General features: G+C 43.1%; 1 protein-coding gene across 2 annotated transcripts in view; it reads right to left on the minus strand.

Annotated features, from left to right (window-relative positions):
• The window catches only part of LIN28B (lin-28 RNA binding posttranscriptional regulator B), a 91,180-nt gene that overhangs the window by 37,573 nt on the left and 36,600 nt on the right, over positions 1–17,007 (minus strand). For both annotated transcript variants that reach the window (XM_089528522.1, XM_089528523.1), the window contains exon 3: positions 3,176–3,360. In XM_089528522.1, coding sequence (XP_089384648.1) covers positions 3,176–3,360 — 185 coding nt within the window. The remainder of the gene's footprint in view (positions 1–3,175; positions 3,361–17,007) is intronic.

Raw genomic sequence — 17,007 nt, forward strand, 5'->3', positions numbered from 1 at the left:
CAGCGGCTTTCGATACCATTGACCATGGTATCCTTCTGAAGCGCCTGGCAGAGTTGGGAATCGGGGGCACTGCGCTCTAGTGGTTCCGATCCTACCTCTCCTGGAGGTTCCAGATGGTGCAGCTGGGGGACGTGTGCTCCGATAAGAGGGCCCTTACATCTGGGGTCCCTCAAGGAGCCATTCTGTCCCCCATGCTCTTTAACATTTACATGAAACCGCTGGGAGAGATCATCCGGAGGCATGGGGCGCGGGGTTATCAGTACGCTGATGACACCCAAATAGTCTTCTCTATGTCTCCGACTGATTCAGTGACCAAGGATGGCATCTCTCCTCTTGTTGTCTGCTTGGAGTCAGTAATGGGCTGGATGAAGGAAAACAGACTCAGCCTGAATCCAAAGAAAACGGAAGTGCTCGTGATAGGTTCTCCTGGCCCAGGGACGGCGGTATTTCCACCTGTCCTGAATGGGATCACGCTTCCTGTGAAGGACTCAGTACGCAGTCTGGGGGTGCTTCTTGATTCGTCGCTCCACCTTACTTCACAGGTGGATGTGACGGTCAGGAGCACCTGTTATCAGCTTCGGCTGATACGCCAGCTGCGTCCCTACCTGAGCCGGGGGGACCTTGAAACAGTAGTACATGCTCTGGTAACCTCTCATTTGGATTTCTGCAATGCGCTCTACATGGGGCAACCCTTGTACCATACCCGGAAGCTGCAATTGGTGCAGAATATGGCGGCTAGGCTGGTCACTAACACATCTAGGACCAGTCACATAACACCAGTCTTAAAGGACCTTCATTGACTGCCTATTCGCTTCCGGGCGCAATACAAGGTGTTGGTTATTACCTATAAAGCCCTAAATGGCTTGGGCCCAGGATACTTGGAGGACCGCCTCTCTCCATATAATCCGCCCCGCACACTCAGATCAGCCGGGAAGCAAATGTTAAGAGTTCTGGAGGCTAGATTGGCTATCACCACCAGAAGGGCCTTTTCTATCTCGGCCCCCAAGCTCTGGAACTTGCTCCCCGGCGAGCTCCGCTCGGCCACCTCCTTAGACCAATTTAAGAAGGGGCTGAAAACACACTTTTTCGAGCAGGCATACCCCTGACTCCTGTACGCTCTCCCTCCCCTCCTGACAGCATTGTTGAGCTGGCATGAGATATGGTTTATTTTATTTGTATGGAGGGTTTTTTAATGTATTCATGTTTTTAATGTATATGTTGTGAGCTGTATATGTTGTTAAACCGCTTTGATCAATGGAAAAGCAGTATATAAATAAAATTTTATTTATTATTATTATTATAATTTGAGGGAAGCTTATAAAAGCTCTGTTCCTAGTAGAGCTGAAAACTACTAGCACTTGTTTTAGATCAGCATAGCCACCTGCACTGATATGGTTCAAGATTGTCCCCGAGAGGGCCTGTATTTCAAAATTTACCACTACATTGTGGTAAATTATTATTATTATTATTATTATTATTATTATTATTAAGCCATTTTTGCATGCCTATACTCACTAACTTATATTTTGCATTTTATTCCATAGGAGTTTGTTTAGGCATATGGGCATAGTATATGTACTAGCTTCCTGTTTCTTAAATTTCCCCACATCCCCTTTCTTCCTGCATCAAATGACCTGCTACCATTTTATGTTTTTGTTCTCCATAAGAGCATGTTTTTACTGAGCGTCTCACCATGAGATGATATAAAACACTTTTAAACCAAGTAATGCTGTTTCTTTCTGTTAAGAAGGAGCACCTGACCTTTACTATGCACAAGTATTTGTAAGTAAACTATTTTTATCGGTTTAGCAAAACTAAGCTTGTTCAGTTTATCCTAGACAGTGTGTGCATGCATGTGAGTATGACCCTGTTGATTAACTTTTGCCTTGCCAATCTGATTACTATTTTAAAGAGTTAGTGCTAGTGCTCACATTTCATAACATACTTTACTGACAGTAACTGTGCAAAGTAACAGAAGGAAAGTGATACAGGGGGCCCTGGGAGGACTCAATGCATCTCTGCACTCTGCTTTTCCTCAAGTACCTGCCAACTGAGGCCAGCCCTAGTAGCATTGGTTGGCCCATTTCTTTTCTTCAAAGAACTCCTTATGGACATTTGACAATTCAATTAAAAAAACAACAACTAATAATTTAAACTCAAATTTACTCTATGCTCTATACAATGGTAGCACACTTCCAGATCCTTTTGCCTACAATTTCCAAAACTCCAGCGATCATTGCAATGGATTGCAGCAACTGTAGCCTTCTAGTACATCTGGAAGGCAATAATTTCGTAGTCCTGCTCAACACAGATGTTTAGCAAAACAAACATAGGTGTACACAGCATAATCTTCAACTCAGTCTTCTCTTTCACCATACCTTCCTCTGTTAGAATCCCCCTCCAGAACTCCCTACCCCCTGACCACTCATTAGGGTATGCAGAGCATTTGAATTTCACTGTGTGACACCCATCAGAGGAGATGACACCACTGGCCATGTGCCCTATGCCCTGAAGAGAGATTGTCCTCTGCTCCACTGCAAGCAGAGGTGGCAGTGGTGGGGACAGCGATGAGTGCTCAAGCCCCTATGTGCTGGCCTCCTTCACTTTTGCCACAGCTGCTCTTGCCAAGACACAATGCTTAAGAAGTGTCATTCCCGTTTCTACAGCTTCTGCAGCACTGGGGAATTACAAACTCCCTGTTGCAATCACCACAGATATACAAATATACAATTCATCATCAGGAAAAATATACAACTGAAGTATTAAACTGCACATGCAACACACTAGATTACGTTCACATGCATACAAAAGCTGTACTAGAATTTGCTATATGAAAGCTAGGTTTCAGTATAACAGAGGATGTAATGAAAATCCAAGACTTAACCTATATACATAATCCCCAAGAAAAGTGGACTTCTGATCTTAAGAAGCACTACTTTTGTTGACTGCAAAAACACCTGCAACATTTGATAACAAACAAGAGAGATCTGAAGTAAGGAAAAATTCAAGAGAACCCACAGGTATATTAGACGTTTAAACAACTCACATATAGTAACCTTATATGACTTGCATCAGAGTCTGCAGAGATGCCATGCTTTTCACAAACAATTGTAACCTCCAAATAAAAACTTTCAGGAAAAAATGCATAAATAGGAAAAGATAGTAAATTAATTACCTATCTCCCTTTGGCTTTCTTTTCTGTACTGTTTTTCCTTTGGGTCGTCTCTCACTTCCTAAACAAGGAATCCCACCTGGACCTGTTACCCGTATTGATTCAAGGCCTTTGGAAGATTTCTTAAATGTAAATTCCACTGGTTCTCCTTCTTTTAGGCTTCTAAATCCTTCCATGTAAAGCTTGCTCTGCAAACAGGAAAAATATTCTTGGTTACCATAGATTTAAAAAAGAAAGAAACATTGAAGCCTGTCAAAAACAAAAGCACGAAACAGGATTATATTTGTAATCCTGTTATATAGTTCCCCTAAGGCATAGAATTAGTGTGGGATTTCCTAAATGAAACCCAGCTAAATAATTACCACTTGGGAGTTACTGCTCCATCTTGGAACAAATTTGAGATCCAAATGCATCCAACTGAGTGTATGCAGGAAACATTAAAGCTGTTGCAGATGGAATCCCTCTGATAGCAAAGTGTATAAACAAATCTTATTGACATATGAGCACCTTGCAGAATAGCATGTAAACCTCTGGATTGGAAGTTATGGAATCACTGTTCCCTTTCAATAAATGATTCTTTAATTCTTTTCTGTTTCTGATTTAGATAAAGGGTGGTTCAGTGGTTTGAGCTTTAGACTATGACTCTAGAGACCAGACTTTGAACTTTACCACAATGGCCCTGGAACGGGCCTGTAGCGTCCCCAAACGGAACGTTCTGGGGATGGGAGGCAACAAGGAACGCATTTTACTGCACAGTGAGAACACTGCTTCCACCGCCAAACATCCCCATCCCATACCAAATGCGTCCCAGAGGGGGCAATTTTCGGGAACGCTTGAGAAGCGTTCCCGGAAATTACCCTCTGGGGAACACATCCGGAACGGGATGGGCGACATTCTCACTGTGTGATAAAATGCGTTCCCCACTGCCTCCCGTCCCCAGAACATTCCGTTTGGGGACGCTACAGGCCCGTTCCAGGGCCAATGTGGTAAAGTTCTTTGATTCCCTGCTCAGCCATGGAAACCAACTAGTTGACCTTGGGTGAGTCACATTCTCTCAGCCTCAGAGGAAGACAAAACAACAACAACCCTCTGAATAAATCTTGTCAAGAAAACCCTGGTATAACCTTAGGGATAGCATCAGCCAGAAACAACTTGTAGGCATACAACAAAAAGAACAACCTTTCAAAACAAAAGTAATCTAGAATACTAACACTGTTATGGTGGATTTACAATTTTACCATTTCATTCTGTTTACTGGTAACTAGATGTGGATTTTAGGTTTGGATTAATTACGGGTCACAAGAAGATTTTCATGGATTTCAAGGTTTTGACCACTTTGGGTATCTCTCAGTTCAAAAAATAGTTATAAAATATAAAAGCATGCATGGAGTCAAATTACTTGTATTTTACAATATTCCCACAGAACTTTCTGCTTGGTTCTACAATATTTTAATAAAAGTTTCTAAATAAGAGTGCATATTTTCACCTAAATGAATTTATGTTCTATACCCAAATATCAAATTCTGGGTTTTGATTCAACAGCTTTGTCCTGGAGGGAAGTGACCAGTGGGGTGCCACAGGGTTCTGTCCTGGGCCCAGTGATATTCAACATCTTTTGGATGACAGAATTGGGAGCATACGTATCAAGTTTGCAGATGACACCAAATTAGGAGGAGTAGCTAATACCCCAGAGGATAAGATCAAAATTCAAAATCATAGAATCATAGAATCACTGAGTTGGAAGAGACTGCAAGGGCCATCCAGTCCAACCCCCTGCCAAATGACCTGAATAGACTAGAAAGCTGAGCCAAAGCTAACAAAATGATACTCAACATGGAGAAATGTAAGGTATTGCACTTAGGGTGGAAAATTGAAATGCACAGATATAGGATGGGGGACACCTGGCTGAACGAGACTACATGTGAAAGGGATCTAGGAGTTCAAGTAGACCACAAGTTGAACATGACTCGACAGTGTGATGCAGCAGCTAAAAATGCCAATGCAATTTTAGGCTGCATCAATAAAAGTATAGTGTCTAGATCATGGGAATTAATGGTGTCAATGTATTCTGCTTTGGTTAGGCCCCACCCGGAATACTGTGTCTAGTTCTGGGCACCACAATTTTAAAAGGATGTTGAAAAACTGGAGCATGTCCACAGGAGGGCAACTAAAATGGTGAAGGGTCTGGAAACCATGCTCTATGAGGAATGACTTAAGAGAGCTAGAGATGTTTAGCCTGGAGAAGAGATAGTAAAGAGGTGATATGATAGCCCTGTTTAAATATTTGAAGGGATGTCATATTGAAGAGGGAGCAAACTTGTTTTCTGCTGCTCCAGAGAACAGGACCCGGAAAAATGGATGCAAACTACAGGAAAAGAAATTCCACATAAACATTAGGGGGAACTTCCTGACAGTAAGGGCTGTTTGACAGTGGAACACACTCCCTCAGAGAAGTGGAGTCTCCTTCCTTGGAGGTCTTTAAACAGAAGCTGGATAGCCATCTGCCAGGTGGTAGAGACTGTTTTTTTAACATAGCAGAACTATGATTGCTGTTCTTGTGCCTTCAAGTTGTTTCTGACTTATGATAAAAAGTAAAATGAAATTTCTGGGCATGTTTTTTCAGAGAGGGTTTGTCAATGTCATCCCTTGAACCTGAGAGAGTGTGACTTGCTTAAGATCACACAGTGTCTGGGATTCAAACTCTGTTCTCCAGAGTCCTAGTCCTACACCACGCTGGCTCCTTAAAACTACCATTCATTACCTAAAATAAAATGTATGGTGAAAATCATATTTTATAATAATAACCCTCACTAATTTTTGGTGCTATGAAGTTGATATACTGTAGACTGTGATCCATACAGTAGATGGTTTAAAAGTTAATTACAACTACTAGGATGATGACATGAAAACATCATCACCAGTGATCAGTTTTAATTTAAATTCTGCTTCTTGTTTGAGAAGGCTAAAATCATGATGAGAAGATGTGCCTTCCTCACATGCAAGAACTCATTTAGATCCATGCCAGAAACAATAAAGTTCTACTGGAGGTAGATTTTTTAAAAAGGAGAGCAACACAACTTGCAAATCATTTTGCTGGTCTGGAGAAGAATTAAGTGAGAGGAGAACTCAAGAATAAGGAAAATAATTGAGTTTAAAGGTGCTCAATACTGTGATTTTTTTTGGATGGGGGGATATTGAAGCTAAGTAAGTCTATAACAATTAACAACAAAACATAGTACCTAAGAAATGTGAACTTCAAGGGTAGGTGCTTTTTATGTTTCTCTGCAAATCTTTAGGTATGTACTGCTCTAACAAGACCATACATTTTAAGATCCTATTTTCCTCAAAACAGAAACCAAAGTGCTTCACATCATGCTTTACTTTTCAATTCTGAACTACAATCTGTTTACTAGACAATCCAGAAACAACATCAAGCTTCCTTTTTAAAAAAAATCAAGTTGTATTAACTCAGCCTCAGAGGAAAATTACAGCAAATCCTATTTTAACAAATCTTGCCAAGAAAACTCTATGATAGACCTCAAGGCACACGACAACAAAATGGGTGGTGTGGTGATGGTTACCTTCTGATGCTGATATGCAAGAATGAGAAAAAGTATGGGAAAATTAATGAGACCATGAAACAGCAGGTATTATGTAGAAAAGAGTGTGACAAACCAGCCTTGGCCAATGTAGGCCAAATAATCTTATTAACTTCTAGTATCTATAAATTATTTAACCCAGGGTCCTGTCCTGGGTAATGGGGATGCTGGAAAAGGAGCATATTGGTAAGAGATGCAATGAATTTGGGAAATGTGTAGATTCCCATTAGCATTCCTCAAAAAGCCTAAGCTGGGTCAGCAATGCTGATTCAAATCTTCAAAGGTTATAGGCAAAACCATTTTTTCTTATTTGGAAGGCCCAAAGCAGATGGGCAAAATAAAGCGGCTTCCAGCCACTTTGGGGGCATGGTGTTTATATGACGCACACCCCTGAATTGGTTGGAAGCCATTCTGAGGCTGACTAATGTGACCCAAAGCTGCTAGAAAAAGCACCAGTGAAAACGGTTCCTGTCAGCTTTGGGACTGCAGCATCAGTCACCACAGTCCTGGAGCAATCGGGGTGAGAGCAGTTTCTGGCTGCTCCTTTTGCCCCATCTGCTTGACCCCTAAGTTTACTTTTCACCTGTACATTCTATTATAGTCAGAAGAAAAGTTGATGGTTACAGTTGTCCCTCCATTTTCATGTGGGATTCATTCTGGACCCCTCTGAGAAAACAGAAATTTGCCGATATTTAAGCCCCATTGGCTTGAATGGTGGTGCACACCCCATTTTGTCCCCCTTTGTTTGCCGCCCAAATGGGTGAGGGACGCAGACTTTAAATCTGCAAAAATAATAAAATAAATAAAATAAAAACTTTATTTATATACTGCCTTTCCTATAGATCAAAGCGGTTTACAGTATAGCGGGTATGTGACACATGTCACAGTACAGAACAATAAAATACCTCACTAGTTACATTTCACAGTTTTATACAATTTCATAAAAATCAGAGCCATATCCAAACCATTAAAACCAACGGTTATGGGGGGGAAGTTCCTAATCTAAACAGAATCGGGAGGGTATGCTACTAAAAAAAGGTGAGTTTTTAATGCCTTCTTAAAGGCTACTAATGTGGGACAGAGTCGGATCTTTTCTGGGAGAGAGTTCCAGAGGGTAGGGGCTGTTGTTGTATAAGCCCTCCGGTGAGTTGCTGCTAATTTTACCCTGGGGCAGTCAAGTAAAAATTTCCCCGTTGTTCTGAGGGTGCGGGGCAGATTATGTAGGGAGAGGCATTCCCTCAAGTAACTCGGGCCCAAGCCATATAGGGCTTTATAGGTAACGACCAACACTTTGCATTGCACCCAGAAGCTAATAGGCAGCCAGTGAAGAGATTTTAGTATAGGTGTTATATGGTCCGATCTCGGGATACCTGTAATTAATCTGGCTGCAGCATTCTGAACTAGTTGTAGCTTCCGAACCTGGTACAAAGATAGCCCCATGTAGAGCGCATTGCAGAAATCCAAGCAAGAGGTTACCAGTGCATCTACTATAGTTTCAAGGTCCTTTCTGTCCAGACAGGGACGCAGTTGGCATATTAGCCGGAGCTGATACCAAGCACTCCTGGCCATCGCATCTACATGAGATGACAACTGTAGAGATAAGTCCAGGAGTACTCCCAAACTGCGAACTTTATCCTTTAGGGGAAGCTTAATCCCATCAAGGATAGGATGGCAAATTTCCCTGTCTGGACTTGGGGTACCTATCACAAGTACCTCTGTTTTCTCCGGATTCAGTTTGAGTTTGTTTTCCCTCATCCAGCCCATTACTGACCCCAGGCAGGTATCCAGAGGGGAGGTGCCATCCTTAGTCACTGTATCAGTTGGAGACATGGAGAGATAGATCTGGGTGTCATCAGCGTACTGATAACACCATGCTCCATGCTTCCGGATGATTTCTCCCAGCGGTTTCATGTAAATGTTGAAAAGCGTGGGGGATAGAATGGTGCCCTGAGGAACGCCAGATGTCAGCTCTCTTTTACGAGAGCGACTATCCCCCAGTCTCACCGACTGGAACCTTCCCGAGAGGTAGGATCAGAACCACTGGAGTGCAGTGCCCCCGATACCCAACTCTCCCAGGCGTTCCAGAAGGATACCATGGTCAATGGTATCGAAGGCCGCTGAGATGTCCAAGAGAATTAACAGGGCCACTTTCCCCCTGTCAATGCCCAGACGGAGATCATCGACTAAGGCGACCATGGCAGTCTCCACTCCGTGTCCCGCTCTGAAGCCAGTTTGAAATGGGTCCAGATAATCGGCTTCATCCAAAACTGCTTGGAGTTGAAAGGCAACTGCCGTCTCAATCACCTTGCCCAAGAATGGTAATAGGGAGACCGGTATATAGCCGCTCATTAGCAGAGGGTCAAGGGAAGGTTTCTTCAAAAGAGGTTTTACAATTATCTGTTTCAAAGGCGATGGAAATGTACCTTCCTGGAGAGATGTATTAACTATAAGGTGTAAAGCAGTTTTTATAACATCTCCTCCCTGAACGGTCAACCAAGAAGGTCAGGGATCAAGAGGACAAGTTGTTCTTTTCACCTGACCAAGGAGCTTGTCCATGTCCTCGGTATTAAACTCAAAATGATCCAGAATAACCTTGTTTCCAGAGACACTGGAAGCCTCTGCTATTGGTTCTGTCAAAAAACTGGCATCTAGATCGGCTCTTATCTGAGAGATTTTATCGGCAAAAAAGTCATTAAAATGGTTGACTCTAATAGGGGGTTCAGGGTGGCCGGGGGTTGAGTTAATTCCCTAACCACCCTGAACAGCTCTTCTGGACGAGACTCAGCCAATGCAATCCGTGCAGCACAGAACGAATTCTTTGCTGCATCGATTGCCACTCCGTAGGAATGTAACATGCTCTCATGGAGTGTCTTCAGATAGGTTTTGATGTTTCCGCCAGTGGCGCTCTAGTCGTTGCACAGCCTGCTTCATCTGGCGAAGATCTTTAGTATACCAGGATCTTTTATTTGGAGCGGGCTGGTAAGGATGCTCGGGAGCGATACTGTTTATTACCTCGGTAAGGTTCGTATTCCAAGTATCAACCAGGGTGTCAACAGAATCGCCATCATTCCCAAACATAATACCCTCTAAGGCTTCTTGGAACCTTTTGGGTTCTATCAGCTTTCGAGGGCGGACCATTATAATAGGCCCTCCACCCCCAAGGGGTTTACGGAGCGTGGCTTTCAGTCCTACTTTGACCAGGTAATGGTCTGTCCATGACAAGGGGGAAATATCATTTATTTCTGCCCACGGATTATCTTGGTCCGTGTTGAAGACTACATCGAGCATATTACCTACACAATGTGTTGGACCCGAGACCAGGCCCATGGCTGTCATGGATTCCGTGAATAAACGAGCCGCACCTGTTACAGCTGAAGAGCCGGCCTCGAAGGAGATGTTGAGGTCCCCCAGGACTAAAAGCCTAGGGGACTCCAATACCAGCTCTGAGACCAACTGTGTCAGCTCGGCCAGGGAGTCTGTTAGGCTACAGGGTGGACGGTAGACCAACAGAATCCCCAGACTGTCCTTGGCCTTCAGGGTCAGGTAAATACACTCGATGGAGGGGTGGCTGCACTTGTAATGTGAAGTTTGGACTTATTCAGTAATTTTGTTTGTTGAAGCAATAGAGACATGTTTCATGAAAATTGTAAGTGCTTCATACCATACAGAACATTGTAGAAACAAATAAAAGCCTTGTCTGAGATCAGAAAAATTATGTATAAAATACCCATTAATTATCTTTTTTACAGAGACATGATACATAAAAAGAGATATCAGAACAGTTAGATGCCTATGAAAAATAGGTTGTGGTTGTGTTAGAAGGAAACTCTCTTCATTAAAAAATAATAATAAATATTAAAAACTCAGGACTCTTTTACCCTCAGTGTTTACAATGGGACCTCTGAAATTAATGGGGCCAGAATTATGAGATTCAAAATGGCAATGGCCACAATGGCAACTACATAATGGCAGAATTCTTCATAATTCTGGCTTATCATTGTATTAGAAAATTCTTTTAAAAAAAGAAAGAAAATTCCTACATAACAAAGCTTTTTTGATCTTCATTGATTCAAATCTGCAGAGCTCATTTTTAAAGTAACATACAAACTCACCAAACAAACCCTAAAAATTGAGTCAAATAATAATGAGATGGGGCTATGAGAAAACAATAATAGCAGGAGACTGGAATGGGGTATGGGACTCAAAAATGGATAGATCTAATGTTAAAGAAGGAAAGAAAAGACAAGGGAAGCTACCCGAATCAGCATTTGAATTAATAGAAGATTTAAACTTAATTGATGTGTGGAGAACAATACATAATTCAGGTAGGGACTTTACTTTTTATTCAGATAGGTTTAAAACGTGGTCGAGAATTGACTTTATATGTGCTTCAAAAGATTTATGTAAGAATATAAGGAGAATAGAAATACTACCGAGGACTCTCTCAGACCACAATGCCATCAGTATGGACCTAAAACCAAACAAACCCTAGATTATCTATGGGAGGAGCAGAATGTCTAAAATAAGGGAGCAAACCAGAATTTTATTTGAATTTTTGTAGTGCAGTTTTAAAGAAAAATCTAGGGTTTTTAGGCTTCAGTTCTGGGATACAATTTTTACCGTACAATTTTATAAACTTGAACTTGAGAGTAACTACCATTGACCTCAATGGGACTTGTTGCCTCTGAGGAAATCTATGCCTCTTTTTCTTCAGCACAATGTGTTGCACTCAAATCATTTTCAAACAATAGTGATAAAAACAAATTTTGATCTCTCTCTCTCTCTCTCTCTCATCATCATCATCATCTCTGTAACCATACAACACTGGCCAGACAAAAACAATTTCTCAGAGTATTTCCTTTTCTTTCCTTTTTTTAAAGTGCCATTTTGCAACTTAGTACCAGGAACATTCCTTGCCCAAGCTCAGTTGTTCACTGCTGTTCTCTGAGTTCCATTGATTCCAGTGGACTTGCACAGGCAAAGTTCCTGTTGCATTGTGCCCAGCATCAGTGGGTGCTTCAGAATCTGGCTTAAATTCACAAAAGGAAGGAAACTCCAAGTTGGGGCTCATTATGGATGCCTATTCTACTCTTGATATGCGTGTGTCACTCCTATTAGCATGTGTGCATGGAAGGGAGAAAAGGCCCCTATAATGAGCTTTAATTCAGAATTTCCTCTCTTTTGTGGGCTTCCAGTTAGGGTCTAAACACCTGCTGATGCAGCATGGAAAGCTCAGAAGAAAAACACACACATTCTGCTTAGAGAGATTCTATTTGCACACAGTGTTTTAATTCTTTTAATTCTGCTTTTAATTTTATTAGCTGGAAGCATAACCTTGCCATGAAATCATCATGCTCAGCAACTTCACAGCCAAAATATATATCAATTAATTATAAATATAAAACTCAGTCTTGCTTGCTCAGAGTTTATACCGATCCATTTGTTTGTTTGTTTTTGCACTCCTATAAGATACCCTCCCTGTCTCTTTTCACATCACAACAAGCAGCACAACACCTGAGTCAAACCATGATACCTTCTGTGGTCTCCAAAATATATTTCAGAGCAGTGGAATATTACAGAACATGCTATGGCTGAGATATGCCAGTTTCCCGATGCCTACTGAATTACTCCTCTGAATGCAGATCACAACACAGGCACAATCTCCCCAAAAGGAATTTGATGTTTTCAAACAAGCAAACAAACTGTAACTGGCAGGATGGTAAGTGAACTTATGAATCTACAAAGCTTTGGGATGGAAATGTTTCTCTGGCCAACACTGAAGAAACTTCATAATGCAAGGGAAAAGAACCACCAAAACATTTGCATCAGAAGGAGTATCCTTATGGATTAAGCTCCAGTGAACAAAGCTCAGTTTACCTAGGGTTGCCATAATGGAGGACCTCCAAACCGGGACAAATGTAGGACCAGGTTTGAAAATGTAGGACTTTTTTTTTTAAATTTCCTGGCTAGGAAATTAAAAAAAAAAGTCCTACATTTTCAAACCCTGTCCTCCTCCTCCCAGCTTCGGAGGATGCCTAGGCTCTCTCCCAAGCCGGGAGGAGGAATGGGGGCCGCTTGGAATCGCGGCGATCGCCGCGGTTCCAGTGGCCTCTTCCTCCTCCCGGCTTCGGAGGACGCCTAGGCCGGCTCCCAAGCCGGGAAGGGCGCGGGGGCCACTTGGAATCGCGGGGATTGCCGCGGTTCGAAGCAGCCTCCTCCTCCTCCTGGTCTGGGAGGGAGCCTAGACCTGCTCCCAGGCCAGGAAGGGGCGCGGGGAAGCTTGGCATCGCGGCGATCGCCGCGGTGCCAGGCTTCCTCCTCCTCCTCCCGGCCTGGGAGACAGCCTAGGCCTGCTCCCAGGCCAGGAAGGGGCGCGGGGAAGCTTGGCATCGCGGCGATCGCCGCGGTGCCAGGCTTCCTCCTCCTCCTCCCGGCCTGGGAGAGAGCCTAGGCCGGCTCCCAGGCCGGGAAGGGCGCGGGGAAGCTTGGCATCGCAGCGATCGCCGCGGTGCCAGGCTTCCTCCTCCTCCTCCTGGCCTGGGAGAGAGCCTAGGCCTGCTCCCAGGCCAGGAAGGGGCGCGGGGAAGCTTGGCATCGCAGCGATCGCCGCGGTGTCAGGCTTCCTCCTCCTCCTCCCGGCCTGGGAGAGAGCCTAGGCCAGCTCCCAGGCCGGGAAGGGCGCGGGGAAGCTTGGCATCGCGGCGATCGCCGTGGTGCCAAGCAGCCTCGTCCTCCTCCCGGCTTGGGAGGAAGCCTAGGCTGGCTCCCAGGCCAGGAAGGAGGCGGGGGCCGCCCCTCATCGCGGCAATCGCCACGAGGGAAAGCGTCCTCCTCCTCCTCCCGGTCTGGGAGGAAGCCTCGGCCGGATCCCAGGCCGGGAAAGAGGCAGGGACCGCTCCTCATTGTGGCGATCGCCGCGGTGGGAATCGGCCTCCTCCTCCTCCCTGGCCTCGCGGAGGCCTTGGAGGACCCCGCGGCCGGAGCTCCGACCGGGGAGCCGCCTCCAAGGCCTCGCTGAGGCCCGGGAGGGAGCGTCTCCGCGGCTGGAGCTCCAACCGCGGAGAGCCTTCCCAGGCCTCAGCAAGGCCTTGGAGCCGCCGCGGGGCCTGAGGCGGCCGCGGTGGGCGGGGCCGTCCCGGTTTGGGCGCCAAACCGGACCGGGACCGGGTTGGCACCGCCCATACCGGGATTGTCCCGCCCCCCGGCGGGATATGGCAACCCTAAGTTTACCACACGCAATTCTAGAAAGTATTTATTATCTTAGATATTTTAAAACAGAATTTCACTTGTTTCAATACCATTAATAATAGTCTAGATTCCCAAGTCATCCTGCCATGTCTTGTCCTAAACTGATGCTAAACCAGCTCCCTCTTTCATGAAAGAAACATGCAAATATAGCAATGCAGTATAATGGGAAAATGTTGTTAGCTCCACTAATGTACATGCCCTTTCACAGGTTTAACAAGAGAAAAATCACTTGTGTATATTGCCACATCTGGGGGTACATATGTAACAGCTGGGATTCTGCTCTTTCTATAAAGTCTTCTGGACAGAGATACCAACCTCTTAAAGCTCTCTTAGGCCTGCATAAAGCCAATAAATTACTAGGAGACTAAAGAGTTACCAAATTATATAAGTCAAGATATTTATTTAAAAATGTAAAACAGGTTAAATTTGTTTTCAATAACTTTAGTGGGAAATTAGTTTTCAATTAAGTATTATTTGCTATACACCATAACTAGCAATATTTTCAAGGCATGATTTCATGAGCTATTAAGCAATGTTATATACATGGTCAGAGAAGCACAATGTGCACTGCATTATTGGTTTATTATTGGCTGTTCAGCCTAATTGTTTATTTTATTTTTAAAAATAAACATCCTATCTTGTGTTTTATCATTAATGTAAAAAGCTTGAAAGTGGAAGTTCCAGAGAAGTAAGGAAAAGCACAAACATATAACTCACTAACTCCTTCAGCATTATGCGTGATGATCACAGCCTAAGCAGATTTTATTAATTATGTATTTAGTTCAGAGGAAATGATTTTACAGAAACGTTGGATGATTGGCTCTTTCAGAAATGTAACTAGATTAGCAGTACAAGCATACCACGACTTTAAAAAGAACAGGAACAAAGTAATTTATACTTTGCCGACTCTCTGGAAAAAAAAGATATATCATTTAAATATGTAACAGGTATCAGAACACTGGATGTTTATAATAATGACTAACAGGCTCACTATTTGGAACAAATCTGAAATCCAGAACTAAATCAGTATAATTCATGTAGACTGGGAGATGACCAAATCAAAGTCCAAAGCAGACCAAACCCAAACCTGAATGCTCTTTAAAATGGATACAAAGGGCCTGAACAGACAGGCCAAAATAAAGCTGCTTCAAGTCCCTTTGGAGGTATGCTGTTTAAATGCTGTCTGGATCCTAACAGGCCAAAAACCATGCCAAAGCCATCCTCCAGTCCTAAGGGCTGCAGCACAGATTTCACGCAGCTTCTGTCCTCTTAAGATGTGCGTGTCATTTAAACAGCATACCTCCAAAGTGACCCAAAGCAGCTTTATTTTGGCCTGTCTGTTTGGGCCCATAGACAGCTCAGGCAGAAATGTAAGGATGAGGTGAACTGGGGAAGGGAGGCAGAGATAGGAACTGTGGTATAGTTTTATGACTGGTACCTCTAGCCTTTGATCAGAGTGAATGGTGTTACCAATATTCCCCAGTAGAATAGTTCAGCTCCCTCTCGGACTGTTAAAAGCGTTCTGGTGGAATCTATGAGACATGAGAGCATGTGGTTCCATGGAAGGTGGGTTGTTGGGAACTACTGGTTGTCAATGTCTTTCTGTATTGTATGGTCCATGTCTCCTAGATTTGCTGAGGCTCAGGTTTTTGTAGTGGCCAGGAATATTTTTGCACACTTAAAGATAATGCACCCAATCCTAGAGATGTCTGATCTGGCCACAGTGGCATATGCCTTGGTTACATCCGTTTGGATTACTGCACTACACTCTTCATGGGAGTGCCTTTGAAAAGAAACTCCACTTGGTACAAACAGCTGCACTAACTCATGTGACTATGGGCCTGCTCCTACCCACAATTCAAAATGCTGGTTATAACTTATTAAGCACTATACTGCTTAAATCCAGGCTATGCGGCTGATCATATCTCCACCATGACCCTGTCCAGCCCCTGAAATCTGCAGAAGAGGCCAGAACCCATGGTTTTCAAGGTGGAGAGGCAGGTTATTATGCATTTTGTGTATTTTGTGTACCTACATGTATGTTTTTACAAAACTGTAAAACAATAAAAGAGAGCCAGCATGGTGTATTGGTTTCAATGCTGGACTACGACTATGGAGACCAGGGTTGACCCTGTTTGGCCATGAAATCCATTGAGTGACCTTGGTCAAGTCACATGCTCTCAGCCTCAGGGGAAGACAATAGCAAACCTCTTCTGAACAAATCTTGCCAATAAAACCCCATGATAAGTTCGCCTTAGGGTTGCTATAAGTCAGAAATGATTTAAAGGCACACAACAACAACAACAACAAAACAGTAAAAACAGAGAATACACTGAAAAATAGTAACTATGTCATCAACTACAACAATTACCAATGTAACGATAATGCAGACAAAAACAAAATCATAAATAAAATAATATAAAAAATGTTAAAACCTAAAGAGTACTATATTAAGGGAAGTGAAAACATATAAGACCGTATTCTGTGTGTATTCAACTTTAAGTCTGCTATAGATTTATGGTGACCCCATGAATTTCATAAAATTTTATTAGGCAATGAATACTCAAATCAGACTAACATTAGGCTATAACTGATTTAAGTTAGGCTTTCACTGTTAAATAAATGTTTCATGTTTGGTATTGTAACACTGCTGGCTGATAATTAAAATACATATGTACTTATTTAGCATCCACTTATTCAAGGTGTTTTACATGATATTACACCTGGGACAGTCCTCCAGGAGTGCAGAAAGGACATTAAAGGGACTACTGAATTACAAACATGCAGATGATGATGAGTCTTGAATTCAGCACTCCAAAATAAAATCTACAGTTCTCTGTCCACCACATTATTCTGCTTTCAGAGATTTTTTTTAGAAATTTCAACAGCAAATGTATCTTTATCTACAATGTTACTATAAGCTAAGCAGTCATCCAAGGATATGGCATCTGTATATCACAAAGAAGTTCCCTTTCAAGGCAAAGGATT

Source organism: Sceloporus occidentalis, unplaced genomic scaffold (assembly GCF_023333645.1).
Source record: "Sceloporus occidentalis isolate IW3139 unplaced genomic scaffold, rSceOcc1.0.p SCAF_6, whole genome shotgun sequence".
Taxonomy (NCBI): Eukaryota; Metazoa; Chordata; class Lepidosauria; order Squamata; family Phrynosomatidae; genus Sceloporus; species Sceloporus occidentalis.